The following is a 19347-nucleotide window of genomic DNA, read 5'->3' as shown; positions in this document are numbered from 1 at the left end:
CTGAGTTTAATACACCGCCTTGAGATGAGATTTCAGGGCTTCAAGTCTGTCATTGCTATGAGCTGATATGACCAGCAGTAGCCATCTAATTTCCTGTCACAAACTTCCTCATAAATTTAAAACTTTTCTATGGTAATAGTTCCTCAATGTTCCCAGAATCTTACCATCAGGTGCCACAAGGTTCTTGGTGTACACAAGCAATAACACTATTTCATACTGTGGGCTAAAAAGATCCCATCTTGGAATATAAACAAGAACCTAAAAAATTTTCTTCTTGTCTCAGGGAAAAATCTAAACCACATACTCCACTTTTCTCTAACAGTTTGTTATCTACACACTACTGCAGAACAACAATTCTCAATTAAAGCCCTTTGGCTACAAGAAACAGAAACTCATTCTCCTTAACTCCAGAAGAAAAAGCAGTTTTTACTGAAATATGAGGAAGCACATAGGCAGCCAGAAAACCAGGCTCAAAAATGGATGGTATCCAGAGTTTTCCAGGGGGGTGGAGGGGAACACGGTCCCGTGGCCTAGTGGCTAAGTTCAGTGTGCTCCGCTTCGGCAGCCTGGGTTCATTTCCCAGGCATGGACCTACACCACTCATCAGCGGCCATGCTGTGGCAGTGACCCACATACAAACTCAAGGAAGACTGGCACAGATGTTGGCTCAGGGCGAATCTTCCTCAAGCAAAACAAGAGGAAGATTGGCAAAGTTATTCTGGGAACTCAATATAGAAGGAACTAACTGAAGGTCTCAGTAGAATTCTGGGACAAGAATAAATGAGTTTCCACATTTCCCTTCTGGTTCATGTGTGAATTAGAGACTCAAAATCCTGGAAAAGAGGTTACCATTACCCAACAAGAGGCATAATGCTCACCTGTGGCTAGTGGAAAGGACACCCTGAAAGACACTACCACAAGGATGCACATGACAGAGGGGAGGTGTTTCTTCAGAGAAAACTAGGGTGCTCCTGTCAATCAATGGAAAACAGACACTAAACTGCTAAAATACAATCAATGTTTATTACGATTTCTCTTAAGCAGCAGCCCTGCACTCACTGCCAGACTCACTTATGCAGACTCCTGAATAACTCATTGGAGTGAGAACCACATCCTTTCATTCATTAAAAACCACAGTTTCCTTATATTGCTAAGAAATAAAGAGACGATATTGATATTTAGCATTTAATATGGAGAATATTGGGGGCTGTTATTCCACAAACTATTAAATACATGTATAACAAGTTATATTAAAAAATAAAATACCAAAAATTTAAAAAATGCTATTCAGTGTTACTCAGGAAAGTCACACTAATTATCCCTTAACCTTCAGGATATGTTCCTTGTTGTTTCCCTGACCATTACTTTATTTACATATCAAAATAAAAAGCAATTTTATATTCCACCTGGAAAAAGCCTACCATTTATAATCAAGATTTTCTTTATTCTAAAACACACCTTCAAATCTGGAATGTGACTCTTCACGTAATGCATTTTCTATGGGAAAATGCTTTCCTGATTTATTAAATGTATAAGGTGTTCTCAGTGTGAATTCTCCAAATTAAATCTTCATAATGATGCTACTACATCTGACAGTTATTGCTCCTCATTCCTTCAATTATTGTCATCTATAAATACTTGTATGACTTACTTCTGAAAGCTTTTGCTCATTCATTCCAAATATGAGGGGTCTCTCTCCTATATGACTTATTTGATATGAGTGTATTTTTCGGACTTCCGCTTATATATCCTGTCTATATCATCATCTGAAGTCTCCTGAGGATCAACTTCTGTGAGAATGCTTCTAACATCTACTTCATCCTCCCCTCTCACTTGTGAGTTTTTCGATGTATACGAAGCCCTGAATTCCAACAGAAGGATTTCCCACATTCAGAGCATTTCCATGGTTTCTCTCCCGTATGAACTCTCTGATGTTCACTGAGAGACGATTTCTGAGTGAAGGCTTTCCCACATTCATTGCATTTAAAAGGCTTCTCTCCTGAGTGAGTTTTCTGGTGTATCTGAAGGGATGCCTTCCTAGGATAGGCCTTCTCACATTCATTGCACTCATAGGGCTTCTCTGTTGAGTGAGTTCTCTGATGTATAATTAGCTGCGATTTCCCACAAAAGGCTCTCTCACAGAAACTACATTCATAGGGTCTCTCTCCTGTGTGTGTTCTCCTATGTATAACGAGGTATGATTTGCTGCTGAAAGCCTTCCCACATTCACTGCATCCATAGGGTTTCTCTCCTGCATGAGCTCTCAGATGTGCAGTGAGCTGTTCCTTCCTACCGAAGGCTTTCCCACATTCACTGCATTGATAAGGATTATTTCCTGTGTGTAGTCCTTGATGTACAACAAGTTGTGTCTTCATATTGAAGGCTTTCCCACAATCACTGCACTGATAGGGTTTCTCTCCTGTATGCATTCTGATGTGAACGAGGAGGTATGACTTACTCCTAAAGGCTTTGCCACATTCATTGCATTTATGGGGTTTTACTCCTGTGTGAGTTCTCTGGTGTACAACGAATGGTGACTTCAAACTAAAGGCTTTTCCACATTCACTACATTCATAGGGTTTCACTCCCGTATGACTTCTCTGGTGTAAAATAAGCTGTGATTTCCAGCTGTAGGCTTTCCCACATTCACTGCAACCATAAGGTTTCCCTCCTGTGTGAATTTCCTGATGGACAATGAGCTGTGACCTAAAAGAGAAGACTTTCCCACATTCACTACATGAGTAGGGTTTTTCTCCTGTGTGAACTCTTTGATGAGCATTAAGGTTTGACTTGGCACTGAAGGCTCTTTCACATTTAGTGCATTCATAAGGTCTCTCTCCTGTATGAATTCTAAGATGTACAATGAGCTGTGATTTACAACGAAAAGCTTTCCCACATTCATTACATACACAGTTTTTTTCTATACTATGAGCCCTTTGATGCTTAAGAAAATATGATTCTTCATATCCATGAACCTTATCAGGATTCTTTCTTAGATAGCTTCTGGTTGAACCTGAGTTTTGTGTGAAACTTATTCCATGTGTGTTATACTTATGGAGTCTTTGTCTTGAAGAAACATGGGTTTTGCTCAGATGAAGTTTTCCAAATGCATTACAAGCATAGCTTCTCTCAACACTTTCAAGCTCATCCTGATTTTTCTGGTACCATTCTTTCCAACCCTCTAGGGAAAAAAAACACAGTATTTTAAAAATCATAACACAAACCTGATATGGAATTAAAGAGCTTTAGAAATGCAATATAATGAGTCTTTTTCTTTTGGTAACAGGCCTCTGACACCGGTTCAAAAGAAATATTGGCTATGTGTACATGCACCATATATCTAAGCATGGGGGCGAGGGGAAGTGACTCAAATGAAGCCAAGTCCCATGATGGAAATGGGAAGTGAATTAGCAGTGATCAAAAATGGTTTTTAAAAGAGAGATTTAAAAAGTTTAGCTTGTACTGAGGAGCCAATGTCAATTATTTTATATCTGAATTTCATTATTGCAAGACTGTACTCAAAAAGTGAACTCACAGGATACAGAATAAGGAGGGTATACAATGAGACATTAAAAATGAGACTGAGTAGGCCATAGGAAAGTTACAAGCAACAGCGTTCCACACAGAAGGAAGAGCAGAGCCTGCCTGTCATGGTTAAGAAAGAGAAAGAAGGCCAGGACAGCCAAAACCACTGAGTGAACAGAGAGGACGCAGGAGCCAAATGAGGCAAAGCCGCAGAAAAAAGTTCTCTTCTCACCCAAAGGATTTTAATTAGAGGAGATCTCGATTCATCTTGTGCTTTTAAAAGATCAGTCTGGCTGTCATCTAACAAATCAACAGGAAAAGGGCAGAGATGATCATAAAGCCATCATCCTAGTCCAGGGTGACAGGACAGCAGTTTGGATGAGACGTCTGCAGCTGAGCAAACGTGGAGCAGACCTGGAGTGAGAACTGAGAAAAGTTCCTGAGGGACTGGATGTGGGAGCCAATGGGAGGATTTAATGACTCCTAGATTTTAGACTTGAGAAACAGGTGGTGCTGCTCTTTGAGATGGAAAACACCGGGAGAGAAACATGGTTGGAGGAAAAATGAAGGACTTTGTTTTGGATCTTATTACATTTGAGATCTCAGTTAAATACCCAAATGGAGACAGCAAGTACGCAGTTAAACTTAAGTTCAGCGCTCGGTCAACAGTATGAGTCAACCGCATAGAGAAGATATTCAGTGATGTGATGGATGAGCTCTTCCAAGGAACACGTGACAATTGAAAGGGATGCCAATAGCCCTGGAGCAGATGACATTTAAGGTTGGACAGGAGATGCAGAGGGAAGGGGAAAGTCCATCTATGAGGCCCAAGCAGTAAAATGATGATGAGAGTGACGAACAGAGGTTAAAGGAAAACAACAGCAGCAGGTCAAAGTCGGGACAGCACTCATCAGGTACACAGCCCCGACCATCTCATCACAGGATTACTGCGGTGGGATCTTCAGGAGCTTTCCTACCTCCTCAGGACTTGTTAAACACTGTCTTCCCAGTAGTGGTGGGACGAATCAGTGAGGTTTGAGCCTGAAAGTGGGGCCACCACAGTCTAGCGTGAAAGGTGAGCATACTAAAACCAGGGGCAAGAACAAAGGAATCCTCAGGCTCACAGACTTCATCTAGACAACTTTTGGTGGTTGTTAGTCAGAAAAAAAGAAAACTGACTGGAAGCCTATGAATTTTTGAGGGACCCTAAGCCTGGTCTGGTATCAGCCTATGATTCTTGAACCCTACCCACCCCAAACTCGCACCAAGAAGTGGCCTAATGAAACTTTATAAGAGCCTCAGAAGGGGCATTCTCCCCAAACCTGATCTCCTCTGTGGCCCTGGAGGACAACAGGAAGGAAGACTCTTTCAGAGTCAAGTGCCAGGACTGTGAAATCAGATAACAAGGAAATTACACCAACACTAGGGCAAAAAAGTCTCCCCATATCATTTCCTAAAAGAGATGAGGTGTGCAATGGACCAATGATGACTGTTGTCTCCCATCCTCACCTTCCGGAAAGAGGAGCTTCTATTATGATGTTCTGCTTTCTTCCCAGCCACTGTGCACGTCTGGAATAGACAATCTGTCTTTAACTACATGTCAGTGCAGATGGTGAGGCCACATCACAGCTGTCTGACGTCACTGCACACACCCCAAGAGAGCCTAGATGTGTAACGCGATTCAGACCCATGATGAGAACTCACACTGTCTCCCCTGTGGGAAGGGACGATGACATTTCATGTCACCATCAGCATTTCTGAAGATGCACAGCTGGAAAGAAGGGCATATTGTGTTGAACATCCAGAGGTGGGACTCTAATATGCACTGTTCACCGCACACTCAAAGGCATTTCCCCTCCTTCTGTGCAGCAGCCCTGACTGGGTGAGGATATGGTCCATGTGGTCTGCCCAACAGGGGCAGAGCCCCAATGGAGCCTGCCCCACTCCCCACACTGTGACTGGCTTAGGCACTGGCATTTCAGTTGTAAGAAAGCATTCTGGGGAAGATTTTGGGCACCGATGAAAAGGATATTTTGGAAAGAAACAGGACTCATACAGTGGTTCCTGTTGTGTCTGCATGTGATGCCTGGCACTGAAGCACCTACCTGGAAATGTTGAAAACAAAAGCGTTAACATCAAGGTTGGACAAAGGGGAGACAGATGAACCTTGACCCCTGACATCACCAAGCTTTTGAATTAAGCCACCGTGGAACTGGTGCCCTATAGCAGACAATTTGTCATTTGAGACTATAAATTCCTTATTGTTTATTCTGGTTGAATCAGGGATTTAAGATACCTGTTTATCTTCTCAGACTAGTGATAAGGATGCTTATGAAAATAAATCCAGCAACAACAGCTAAGAAGAAGATGAGAGTTCTCAAACATGGTTAAGAATTGGAGCTATCCAAGTATGAGAGAATACTGATGTAGTCCAGGTGACAATCGAGGAGACAGGAGCTATAAAGATATTTTCAAAGAATATAATACTAACAGAAACAGAAACAGTAGTGAGATTAGCAAGGGAGAAAGGAGACAGGGGTACCCAAGGTGACCCCCCCGAGGCCAGGACAGAGCACTGAGCACTGGAAGTGCAACAGCAGTAATAAAAATTGGAAAACTGAGGAAGAAGAGTCATCTTAGAAGGAGTTCCTTCCCATTTCTGAAACTGAGATTGAAGAGTGGGAAAGCTTGGGGGCTCTCCAGCAAGCACGTAAAACCCAGGACTAGAGCGCAGAATAAAAAGGGGATGAGGACATCAAATTTGATTTTACACCACTGAAGAGAAAAAAAGCGGAAATTTTCAGAATGGAAGAGGCTTTCAATAGTTACAACTTAAGAGAGAACAGCCGAATTTGGGAAACAAAACCCTTAGGACAAATCGAAAGAGAAGACTAAAAGAAGCCAGGAAACGTAAGGTGATGAAATCATTTAATGATACAGGTGAGACCAGGCCAGGGTTCAGAATTCTTTTAAGAAAAGTGCCCAGGAAAATTAACAGTTATAATTTCAATGTGATCAGCATGAGGAGAGAAGAAAGCAATGAAATCTTCTAAGATGGTCAAGACGAGGGAAGGAAGTAAAGACTGTGGGTAAATCCTGAGGGATTTACCTGAGGAAGGCAGAAGAGAAAGTAAATGTAAGGGAAGCAGAGGCACAAGTCTGACCGGGTGGGAGGAAGGAGAAACTCTCTGGAGGCCCGGATGCCCGATGCGGTCCACGCCCATGGGAAGGCAGACAGAGAATGAAGGTGCTAGAAGGAAGGAAATTAACTCAGAAAGCAACACCTGAGCAGAGTGCAGGGAAGGGCACGCCTACCTCTCAGAGCCCAGGGAGGAAGGCCCAGACGCGGGAAGAGCGATGGCCGTTTCCTCATCTGAGGAGCTTTCGGGGTCCCTGAGAGGCCCCAGGATTGAAGGACTTCAAGGACAAGTCTCTGCAAACCACACTGTCGGAGTGCCAGCCCCAGGTCACTCCCACCCCTCCCTTTTCCTGCTTCCCATTCACCCACCTGCACAGCTCGGAGGGGAAATGCTGGCATTTATTATGCACGGCTCTTCTCCTTGCTCCAACTTGAAGATTAAATCAGGTTTGGAACCACAATACCCTGTTAACAGAAAATCACAAAGGATCAGCCAAACCGCTAGTGATCAGGAGCTACAAAGTGAAGCTGCTCTTCTGCACTTGGGGAAAGATTACAATTAGGAGGTGAGGGCCTCCTAATAGGGACTCCAAATACAGACTAAGAACATCTGACCCCTGAAGTTCACGTCCATAATCATTAAGTACTTCAGAGGCCCCAGAGCAGGTCAACAAAACAAAAACAGATGGCAACTGATGATTCACAGTCTGAGCTACAGAGAGACGCTGTACTTACCCACGGACAGCAGGTTGCTGTAGTTTTCCAGTATCACATTCCTGTACAGGTACTTCTGCATAGAATCCAGTAACTGCCATTCTTCCCAGGTGAACTCCAGAGATATATCCTTGAATGACAATAATCCCTGTAATAATACACACCCCATTCAATTGATGCAATTACATTAGGTGACGTGGAAAAGATGTCGAGTTACTGGGAGAGGAGAAATGTTCCTCCACAGACTGCCTCCGTGCCCAGTCAGCATTCACTTTGAGAGACAATTAAAAATAAATAAATAAAAATTTTAAAAAATTAAATTAAAATAAATAAAGTAAAATAACTGCGCTTCTCTGTGACAGATATTCTTTTGGGTCCCGAACATTTCAAGATGAATAAAACTCACTTCTGCCCTTGAGAAGCTTTCAGTCTTGTAGAGGGAAAGAAACATTAACACATACAAATGAAATAAGGTGTTTTGACTCTTTGATAAAAACATACCCAGGGTATACCTTGCACAGAGATGGAAAGAATGGTTCTAAATAAAGGTGCCAGACACATGGGAAGGTCGGACCCTCCAGAAGCGTCTGTCATCTTGCTGGCTGCTCAGCCCACCTTCAGTCTCAGTGGAAGTAAGAGTCTGGCACCATAAAAAAAAAAGGTGCCAAATAGGTGAATTCCTAGCCTTTCTTCAATAAAATAAGGGGCCTATGACTGAGGCCAACCAGGGGACACCCCAGCACAGACTCTGAATCTGGAGCTGGTGTCACAGAGCCACAGACGATGGAGAGCCACCATGGATGGGTGTGGGATGGTGGCAGTCTGCACCCAGGGGCAGCCACAGGTCCTCACCAGGCAGCTCTATGGCAGTTTTGGGTGTGCAGCCTGCAGGCGTGGTTCTTGACATCTCTGTGAGCTGCTGTATGCCTACAATCAATTCCTTTCATGAGACCAAAAAAGTAGTAACAAGCCACAGATCACAGAGGATCATTCAACAAGCATGTGCCAGGCACATGCTTGTGCCAGGATTAGGCACCAACCATGTGCCAGGATTGCTCAAGGTGCTAGGGACCCAGCTGGGGACGTGGTCCCTAGATTCAGTGGGTTTCTGTTCCTGCATGGGGAGACGCCAGCAAACACACAGCTACCTGACACGCAGGTGGTGAAGGCACTCTAACAAGACCCAGCAGGGAGGGCCGGCCGCGTGGCTTAGCGGTTAAGTGCGTGCGCTCCGCTGCTGGTGGCCCGAGTTCAGATCCCGGGCGCGCACCGATGCACCGCTTCTCTGGCCATGCTGAGGCCACGTCCCACATACAGCAACTAGAAGGATGTGCAGCTATGACATACAACTATCTACTGGGGCTTTGGGGGGAAAAAATAAAATAAATTAAAAAAAAAAAAAAAAAAAAGACTCAGCAGGGAAAGGGGACAGAGTCCAAGGGGGCAGGCACAGGTGCTGTTCCAGACGGGGTGATCAGGGAGCCCTCTGGTGAGGCGACATTTGGGCAGAAACCCAACCGATGTGAGAATGAGCTCCAAGATTTCTGCAGGAAGATCCTTCCAGGCGACGTGCAAACAACAAAGGCCCAGGCCTGCAGGGCTCAAAGGATACAGTAAGGACTCGGGGTTTTACTCCAAGTGAGGCAAAGCCACTGGAAGGCCCTGAACAAGAGGGGCAGGCTCTGACTCACATCTGAGACCATTCTGCACACTACAGAGCAGGGTGGTCCTGGTTCCAGGGGAAGAGGAGGGTAGCTGGGGCTGGAGCAAGAGCAATGGGGTGACGAGCAGTGGCTGTGCTCTGGGCATCACACGAAGACAGAGCCAGAAGACGTCCTGAGAGAGATGACGCGGCACGTAGAGAGAGAAGGATCTTGAGGACGACGGCACGGATCCTGGCCAGGCAAACTGACGATGCTACCCTTTAACGAGGTGGGGAAGCCTGGGGGATGAGAAACAGAGGGAACGAGGGGCTGAGATGGTGAAGCAGCAGCTAGAGAGCAGTGCCCAGAAGTGGGTCATTGAGGAGAAGTGTCCCCATTAAGGAGAGCACCTGTGGGAAGAAAGGGAAGGAGACAATGTCTGTGCAGCCTGGATGTCCACCCAGCCCCCAGTCAGGAGGAAGTGACCTGTGTTTAGGGATTTCAGGAAATTTCAGTACACAAGGAATATGATATCTGATTGCCTCTGGGAAATTCTGAAGATGGAGACTGCTGGAGTGCTGCAAAGGCAGGTGAGAAGTGACGCCCAGGAGACTCCTGGACTTGATGCCCTGGACAGGCTCCTACCCAACAGCACTATCTGCAGGGAGGGGGACCCCGGAGGGAAGAGACAATGAGTGCAGTTCTGGGGATCCTGCAGAGGTAAGTGAGACAGAGGTACTCACATCATGGAAATAGAGGGTTGAGCCTTGTCACAGGCTCCTAGCGACCCCCAGGTGCTGAGTACTGACCGCCAGACAACAGGAGCTCTGTCCTCTAATCACCCTGGTCTTCCCATCATCACCCAGGAGCCCCCACAGGAGGGCAACAAGAAAAGGAAGTGGGAATAAAGAGATGAGCCTCCCTAACTCCCCCCTACAGCTGAGTTGGGGAAGAAGCGGGCTGCAATTAGAGTGTGGACTGGATTTTCCAAAGCCTGAAAGTAATGACAGCCAAATCAGATTGTGACCAGAACATCATGGGCTCTCGCTCAGAGGACCACCAGGGCCAGGGAGGGAGAGCTGACAGGGCATGTCTGAGGTTGTGATGGAGAAAAATGAAGCTGTGACGTGTCTGTATCCTAATCAAGCCCGGGCCATTCATCAAGCCAGCTACTTTACAATGAAGGGAGAAGGGCCAGCCCCGGGGGCCTAGTGGTTAAGTTCGATGCGCTCCACTTTGGCAGCCCGGGTTCAGTTCCCAGGTGCGGACCTACACCACTTGTCTGTCAGTGGCCATGTTGGCGGCTCACCTACAAAAAGAGGAAGATTGGCAACAGATGTTAGCTCAGGGTGAATCTTCCTCAGCAGAAAAAAAAAAAATGGAGGGAGGAGAAACATGAAGGACAGTGCACAACGCCACTGTATAAAAGTGTGAGGCAGACACCACAAGTGTGAACGTAGACCAAAGCAGCTAATTCTGGGGACAGGATGGAGGAAGAAAGGTACAGAGCAGAGAGTGGGGGTAAACCAGGAGGCTCATTCTATTTCAAGCCTTTTATTATTATTATTATTTCTTTTTTGGTGAGGAAGATTGGCCCTGAGCTAACATCTGCTGCCAATCTTCCTCTATTTTGTATGTGGGACGCTGCCACAGCATGGCTTTGAGGAGCAGTGTGTGGGTCTGCGCCTGGGATCCAAACCCACAAACCCCAGGCCCCAAAGCAGAGCACATAAACTTAACCACTATGCCACCAGGCCGGCCCCACCTTTTACTATTTTTTAAGCTTGATAAGAATAAAAATAAAATACAAAGAAACTATTTTTAAAAATTTTAATTGGCCAAGTATGATCAACAAGAGAACGTAAAAAAAGAAAACTGTTATGACCAACACAGGGTCCATAACTCTAAGAGAAGAGATTTAAAAATTTGTAAGAGATTATTATACAAGGCAGTTCTGCTGCCATGCAACACTCATGTTGCAAAAAATCACCGCTATGCAGAGTCGCACAGGGAAAACCATGGGGCTTATGGGAAGAAGGGGTTGCGGCGTAACCCCTCTGCCAGCCACACACAGAGCAAAGCAGGAACCTAAGAAAAACAGCAGAGTTGACACATTTGATAGTTAAGAAATACATAAATACTACCACGAATATGCACTTTACCTCGAAACAAAAGACCTGATGTTGGGGTGTCAGAAGGGCTGCACCTTATTATAAAGCAGTAGAAAGAGGGTTGTCTGAAATCAGACAAAAAGCTCACATTGTTCCCTAAGATATCAATCACGCTGAAACAAATTCACGTTTTTAAAACAAACATGACAGCAGAACTGACTGTATTTACGAATTTGTTCCAATAAACTTGAAAACTTAGAAGAAATGGAATATTTTCTAAGAAAATGAAAGTAATGATGGCCCAGAAAGAATTAGGAAAGCCAGACTGATCAGTCAATGATCATAAAATATATTGAACTAGTATTCAAAGATATACCCTCTCCAGAAACCCAATGGTCCCACACAGTATATTTAAGAGTGAGTTCTATCAACATCCAAGGAACAGAAAATCCCATCGTATCTAATCAGATATAGATCCAGGAAACGATGGGATGCTCACGCCATGCATCAACAAACTTGCACAACCCCGCAGACAAAACCAGGCAAGGAGAGCACCAACTGTAGTCTAATCTCATTTATTATTAACTCTGATCAAAGTACCCAGATAGAAACATTAGTAAAGTAAAACAAATCCTGTACATACATAGATAGCAAACTACGACAAGAAAGTTTATCCAAAAAATTAAAAGACAGTCCAAAATTAAAAAAAAACCCTATCAATCAAATAAGTCACCTTAGTACATTAATGGAGAGCAGCCAAACAATCATCTCAATAGATGAAACAAAGTAATGTGATAAAATTCAACACTCTTAAAAATCAGAATTCAGTCTGCTAAAGGTAAAAGGAATTTCCTTGACACAAGAAAGGTTTCTTCCCTAAACCTGTAGAAAGTATCATACTTTGTGTGAAACATTAAAAGTATTTCCTTTAAAGTCAGGAAGAGACACGGATGCTCATATCGACACCACTGGTCAATGCTGTCCCAGAGGACCAGCCACAGCAGGAACAAAACAGATGCCAACGAGAAACACTGAGCGAGAAGAAAAACTACTGCCATTATTTACACACATCTGATTGTGTGACTAAAAGACCGAAGAGAGTCGCTGACATGAGAGCCAATAAGAAACAACAGGGTGGCAGTTTAGAAAAACAACAATATGGAATAGCTTTTGATACATTAGCAGTAATCAACTAGAAAATGTAATAAGAAAGACTACAACAAATCCAGAAAGTACTCAGGAATAAAGCTTAAAAATACAGAAAAACCAAACAAAAAATACACACATGATAAAATACATCAGTGCAGAAGAATTAAAAAGAAAACAAAAGACCTGAGTAATTGAAGAGTTACACTACATTCATGATGCGTAGACTCAACATGGTAAAGATACTAATTTTCAACAAATTAATTTATAAATTCAATGAATTCTCAATCAAAATGCTAAGAAGACTGTTCATCTTATTTCTTCTAATGAGAAGTATTTTCTAACTCTTATTAACAAAAAATAAAATCATATGCTTGGACTACCACTGCTACAACTAGAAAATTAAAGGTAAATTACAATACTCATATCTTTTTTAAAAAATCAGAGACCCAGGGAAGCAATGAGGACTAAATGGACCAAATTCCAGAGAGGGACGAGCTCTCCCCAGGGGAGCTAACGGTGCTGGCCGTTCACTTTGCTGGGGGCGTTGGTGCAGCCTGAGAAGAGGCAGGACAGCTCAGCCGAGGCAGAGGGGAAAGAGGAGCCGGTGGAGGCTCTGACTGCCCCCGTGGACAGCAGGCTTTCCTGGGGCATTTGCTGAGTGCTGGTCAGCGCAGGAGCTGGGGTGGAAGGGCGGACTGACTGTCCCAGGCTAGAAGCACTCAGGACAGGAAGTACTATTAGAGAGGAGCCCGCAATAAACACCCCCAACCCTAGGTGAACCAAGTCTCACTAAAGCAGCAACCCAGCCCCAGAGCAGCTAAAGGCCTGCCTCGATTAGGTGATCAGTCACCCCTGTCTGCACGACAGAGGGAAGGGGAAACACTCTCTGGTAGGGGGTACCACTGAACTTCAGTCTCTGTGGTTGTTCCTTTTATACCAATGTAGGCATAAAATAGAAAATTTTGAGACACATGAAAAGACAAGAAAACACGACCGATAAATCAAAGGAAAGAGCACACAGTGGACACACACCCACAGACGATCCAGATGATGTCACAGCAAACAGGCATTAAAATAACCATCACAATGTATCACTATTATAAATATCTAACAATACAGAAGAAAAGTTATATAAAATAGATGAAAAGAAAACTGGAAATTTATTTTTAAAAAGCCAAGGAGACATTTAGAAATAAAGAACTGATAACACTTCAAAGGAGCATCGGAGAACAGTTAAGTGTAGCACATCCACTCTGTGGGAAAACATTCAAGCACAAAAGAGACAAAACAAGTCCCCTTGTTGGCACAGACGCAGAGCAAGTGGACCGCTCACGGTGGTGGTGGGAATACAAAGTGGTTCACTGCTTTGGGAAACTGTTTGGTAGTGTATACTGAACTTAAATACGTGTATGCCCAACAGCCCAACAATACCACTCCTAGGTACATACCCTGTGGTCCTCAATGGAGCGGATGGGAGATTCTGCCCCCAGGGGATGTCTGGAGACATTTATGGTTGTCACATGGGGGTAGTGCTACTGGTACATAAACGGGTAGAGGCCAGGGACGCTGCTCAACATCCTACAACGCACAGGACAGTCCTCCACAAAGAAGAATTATTCAGCCCAAAATGTCCATAGTGCTGAGGTTGAGAAATCCTGGTACATGCCTAACAAATAAATGAGAGCTGACATCCATCAAAAGACATGTGCGAAAATGTTCACAGCAGTGTTATTCAAAATAGTCCATAACTGGAAGCAACCCAAACGTTGCCGATGTCCACGTCCACGTTAACAGATGAACACAACAGGGAAGTTATGAGATATTCATACAATAGAACATCATACAACTTGGATGAAGCTCACAAACGATGTTGACTGAAAGAAGCCAGACACCTTAGTGTACAGCTCCAAATGTATCGAGTTAAAAAACAGGCAAAATCTATGGTGTTGGATGTAACATAAGTAAAATAAATAAATAAATAAAGCAGTGACCCCTGGGGGTGGGGCTGTAGCGAGGGGGGGCACAATGGAACTTTCTGGGGTGCTACAACTCTTTGTTTTGATTTGGATAGGATTGTTCTCAGTGTAGGTAAATATTCCAATTAAGATTTATGCATTTTACCATATTTAAGTTAGAATTCAATTAAAAAGAAAAACAGTCAAAATAAGCCACAAATGGTTAACTATATAAAATAATCACAGATACACCTACAAATATATTTTTTGCATGAGAAAACACAGAAGTAATATGTAATGTAGTATGAAACACATTTATGTAAGAACCCAGACAAATAAACCAAAATACACACACTTTTTAAGCATATAAACATCATAGATAAATGTATGGAGAAAGATCTAGAAAAATATACACCAAATTGATTACCTCTGAAGCAAGAAAGGGGATTGGGATGGAAGATAAGAGACTAAATTGTGTTCTAAGAGAACATAGAAAAGTATCAAATATGTCATCAAAAATTAATTCACATGTGTAGAGCTATTCACTGTTTCAAAGTCTGTCATAGTGACAAATTAAACAACCTAAATTTCCATGAATAAGGGAATAGCTAAATGGGAATATGGTGCATTCACTCCGTAGACATTTTTGCAAACTACAGAACAACTAGACACAGTATGATGCCATTCAGATAAAAACAAAACTTTTTAAAGGTTGACTTAAGCACACCTGAAATTCCACCCATCACCTATAAAATCCACGAATCATTGTAATCAGTTATTTTTAAAAATTTAAACATATTTGTGTCTCAAAAGAACAGAAAATTTCAGCAGATCAAAAGCTGAGAGGCATATCTGAGAGCAGGAGAGGTAGGGAGCCCTGGTGGTTACCAGCTGTGGGGCTGCTCACAGCTAGGACATGGAAAGGTTAGTCCACAAAGACAAATCCCCATCAGTGGAGAAACAGCTCAATAAAGTGTGGCCCACCCACACTGGAGGACATAAAATGGAGCTATTAAAAGGAATGCACCCAACCTATATGCACAGTTATTTCCACAAAGATATCTAAATAAATTTAAGGGGAAACAGCACACAGCACAATATACTGGAGAGAAAAAACATAAAATCTTGTTTCCTGTAGAAAACGTCTGGATGGAGCTCCCCCCCAAGCTACTGACCACATCTGGATAGAAGAGGAAGGAAACAGCAGCCAAAGGGGCTTTGGAGGAGCCACTTACAATCACCTTTGCTAAAAGGATGAGATTAAAAATTATACTAAAGAGGAAAAGCTATAAAACTATTTTCACACTAAAACACAAACAGACACTGGTGTGCATGATCTAACATGTAAAATGCAGAGAAAAATGACAGGAAGGTTACCTAAAAAAAGTGGGTGGCAGTTTTTTCTGGGAAGTAGAATGGGAGGGGTGAAGTAACCTTTCATACAATGAATATACTCCTGCAGTATTTGTGACAACAAAAATAAGAAGGAAGGAGAGGGAAGTAGAAGGAGAAAGAGGAGAAGGAAAGAAGGAAGGGAGAGAAGACCTAGGGGAAAAAAGGTGAGGGGTGCAAGCAAGAGCTGGCTTTGAAAGGTGGAGGGATGGCAGGGACTGGAACAACAAAGGAGGGAGGAAAAGGAGTGTGTGTGTACATAGACACACACACGTACACACAGAAGTAAAGAGGCAGAATGAGAGAGCTAATGAGGCAAAATAGTAACAACAACTGGGGAATCTAGGTGAAGGGTGTTTTTTTAATACAATACAGTTTTTTACGCTATTCTTAAAACTTCTCTATAGTCTTGAAATTATTTCAAAATAAAATATAAAACAAACTCCAAGGGCTCTCCAGCACCATTCTCACCTCCCTTAAGGAGCAAACACAACCTGGCCCTGGCTGCTGCACTCCCCTCCCTACTCCAGCCACACGCCTTCTTTACGCCTTCTTTCCACAAGACAAGGCACCTGCTGGTTCACTGACACAGCTGCTTCCACAGCCTGGAATGCTTCCTCTCCCCCTGCCCCCCTCTTCCCATGACTGTCAAGTTGTCATTGAGACCCTGCTTAAATGTTGCCTCAAGAGAGAGCTGCCAATTAAAGTAGTCACCTGGCCACTCTCTTTCACATGCAAAACATTCACAAATTTTGTACCTGTTTATCATGCTCCTCAGATATGTCTGACTGTCTCCCATACCCTCTATGGGGTCATGGACCCTGTTGATCTTGTTCACCCCTGCATGTCCCAGAAAATTACCTGGCTTAATAGTCAATAAATGTTTGTTAAGTTAATACATGCACTCAAAAACAAGCAAATACTGTTTACATCTGTTAAGATGTCTTTAGGTCCTAAGAGGCAATAAGAACCACAAACTCTGAAGACACTCTGCCTGGGTTTGAATCCTAGCTCTGCCATCCCAGTGTCCTTGTATCCCTTACTAGTTTGGGACCATGGGCATGCTCCCCAGGTTCCTCACAGGGTTGTGAGACTTTAGTGAGTGGTACCTATTAATATTATTCAGTAGTTTTAAAATCTTCTTTATTTAGGTCCTGTATACTCATATTCACTTATTTTATCTTTTTTTAATGCTGTTGTAAATATAATGCTTCCTCTCATTGCATTTTCTACATAGTTATTGTTTAAAAATAAAAAGCTGATTGATTTTGAGGTTAATTGTATCCCTCAGGCCACCTCAGTGAAATCCCTTCTCCCTGGCCCCCAAACTCTTCCTGTCACACTTGACCACCTAAAAAAGGTCTATACTATCACCAGTTCTTTACATCCTGCTGCCCAGCTCGTGCAATCCACATTACAACATTCCCTTTACCTCTCAGGAAGTGACCATCTGCACCACCCCCAACATTCTCTCTTCCCTGGGAAAAACTGCTTAAGACCTTCAAATTCCAAAATCCAAGAAATACCTTTTCATCTCACGAAATACTTCTTAGGCATTTCATATCATGGGTTTTACGTTCTCTTTTCTCAAAGGTGCAGGAGAACATGCCACTCTCCAAACTTTCTCTCACCTCTCCTGCACTTCAGCCCTTCTTCACCACAAGCCTCTCTCCTTGTCATTGCCCCAAATGCTCTATTTGGTCCTTTTCCAGGCTGTATTCGGTCATATCCTGACCTTCCACTAATATACATGCCTTTAATCTGTACATTTCCAGTTGAGAACTCCCACCTGAGCCACAGACTCAGCTACAAGCACTGCGTATTCAACATCTACAAAGCTGTACACCTTCTCTAGTCCCTCTTCTACTAGTGTTCCCAAGAGTGGAAACACCACGACCATGTGCCACAGGTCAGGACAGCAATCACCGTGAAGTCCCCCCTCTCGCTCACTCCATCAATCACCTGCACAGTCCAGGTGGTCCACTGACCCTCCTCTCCTCCAAAACTGCTCCCTCCTGCTTTGTACCCTCAACCTCCTCTCTCTGCTCATCCACCTGCTACTGTGCCCAGTGTTCACTTGATCACTCTCCTCGCCAGGCCACAGCTCCTCTAAAACAAGAAGCATAATTTATCTTTGCGCTGCCAGCACCAGTACCCAGGCCCAGCACACAGAAGACACTCAGTAACAACGAATGACCAAAGGGGAGGGTAATGTCCCTAACGAGGCCCTAAAGGTCTGGATATGAAGACAACTCAGTGCTCGTGTGTGAAAAATCCGAAATGATAGAGACTCATTTCCTTAGCAAGGGCCTTCACTTCCCTCGGAGTCCAAGGTCCGCAGCGGCAATCAAGTATAACTGCCGAAGGAGAGGGCCCCGGACGCGAGACGCCGGAAGACAAGGAGCGTTTCTGGAGATCCAGAGGCAGGGAGGGGGCGGGGAGCACGCGAGTCCAGGCCCTGGATGTCGCCGTCACGGGACGAAGGTGCCACCCCAGCGCCGAGTCCGCTCTGAGAGGGACGCTCCCACTCACCCAGCACGACGCTGTCCGGCACCCGGCGGCCATCCCGCGCTGCTCCGTGCGGGCTGCGGAGGAGAGAACCGAGCCGTGAGGGTCTCCCCGCTGCCCCGCCCGCCCGGAGGTACCCCGCGCCCCAAGAGGGAGGGTCCGCGGGCGGCTCAGTCCTCGCAGGGAGCCGAAGCCGTGAATTCGTACCGTTTGGCGGCCCTGAAGCAGGAGGGACCGAGGCCGGGCTGGCTCCGTCCACGCCGCGGACAGACCGTTGGCGCCTCAGCTGCCCAGGATCCTGGTCTGCACAGGGCGCTCCGAGCCGCATTAACTCCGCGCCTCCACCGAGACCGCGGCCGCAGAAACCCGGGACGCCGCTAGCCCTCTGCGGTCCATTGACGTCGAGCCCGAGTACGGCTGCTGCTGCGGCGCACGCGGAAGTACGTCATGCGTCGATGCGCCAGACGGGGCGGTGCCGAAAGAAAACTACATCTCCCAGAAACCTCTGCGGAGGGTCCCTGCTTACTGGCCGGGCTTCCAGCAAGAGGCGGGTCTGGAGTGAGGGGCGGAGCCCGACGGGAAAGGTCCACAGCCCTAGGGCCTCCGGCGCGGTCGGGGGAAGAGACTGGAAGGCCAGGGGTGCTCAGGTCTTGATATCAAACAAGATAGGGTTGAGACCGAAAGGCATAGCAGCGAAGGACACTTTGTGAGGCTACAAGCTGCAATTCACAGGGTTATAAAACGGTTTTGAATATCAGTGCACCAAATAATACAGTTACCAACTTCATAAAGGAGAGCCTACAGTAAATGAAAAGACAAATAAATAGAAGCACAGCAATAATAGGAGACATGAACATACTACTCTCAGTCCAAGACAGATCAAACAATCCTCTCGCATAACTACAATAAAACTATAAATTAATAGCATAATTTAAGAAGGCCTATGTGCCTGAAAGTCTTTTTTAAAAAAAGCTTTCTATTCAATAAATATTGAACGAAACGTGGAAATACACCCAAAACTGTAGAGGACACTATATAGGAATTTATGGGAGAAACTTAAAGCAGTGATGACAGGAAATTTCATAATCTTGAGTAATTATAACAGTAAAAACAAAACAAAATAAGTGGATTAAATTCCCAAAAAGCTAGTAAAAGAACAACAAAGTGGGGCTGGCCGCATGGCATAGCGGTTAAGTGCACACACTCCGCTG

The 19347-nt window shown here is 44.5% G+C and overlaps 1 protein-coding gene across 6 annotated transcripts; it reads right to left on the bottom strand.

The window, feature by feature from the left end:
- Positions 1-1004: 1004 nt before the first annotated feature.
- On the bottom strand, positions 1005-18537 carry ZNF26 (zinc finger protein 26). Of its 6 annotated transcripts, none has more exons than XM_087423562.1 (5): positions 18344-18537; positions 18161-18213; positions 7400-7508; positions 7034-7129; positions 1005-3181 (listed from the first exon to the last, which is right to left on the bottom strand). In XM_087423562.1, the coding sequence occupies exons 1-5, from the start codon at positions 18462-18464 to the stop codon at positions 1830-1832; spliced, it is 1731 nt and encodes a 576-aa protein (XP_087279688.1). In that variant the 5' UTR covers positions 18465-18537; the 3' UTR covers positions 1005-1829. The 6 variants fall into 6 exon arrangements, with proteins under 6 accessions (XP_087279688.1, XP_004430149.3, XP_087279689.1 ...); XM_004430092.3 differs by having other exon boundaries at positions 7400-7526; positions 18344-18536; XM_087423563.1 differs by lacking the exon at positions 18344-18537 and adding an exon at positions 9070-9320 and having other exon boundaries at positions 7400-7526; positions 18161-18206.
- Between the last annotated feature and the right edge of the window lie 810 nt (positions 18538-19347).

This window comes from Ceratotherium simum, chromosome 35 (genome assembly GCF_057802395.1).
Source record: "Ceratotherium simum simum isolate JZ-2026a chromosome 35, ASM5780239v1, whole genome shotgun sequence".
NCBI lineage: Eukaryota > Metazoa > Chordata > Mammalia > Perissodactyla > Rhinocerotidae > Ceratotherium > Ceratotherium simum.
The sequence above is the reverse complement of the archived record's forward strand: the minus strand, read 5'-3'. Positions and strand labels throughout refer to the sequence as shown.

Excerpts from the sequence above, each read along its gene's own strand:
- ZNF26 (XM_004430092.3), bottom strand. The coding sequence starts at position 18,464 with ATGCGGCTCGGAGCGCCCTGTGCAGACCAGGATCCTGGGCAGCTGAGG. Across the intron at positions 18,214-18,343 it reads TGCTTCAGGGCCGCCAAACG|CCCGCACGGAGCAGCGCGGG; the intron begins GTACGAATTCAC and ends TCTCCTCCGCAG. Across the intron at positions 3,182-7,033 it reads TTCCCCTCCGAGCTGTGCAG|AGGGTTGGAAAGAATGGTAC; the intron begins GTGGGTGAATGG and ends TTTTTTCCCTAG.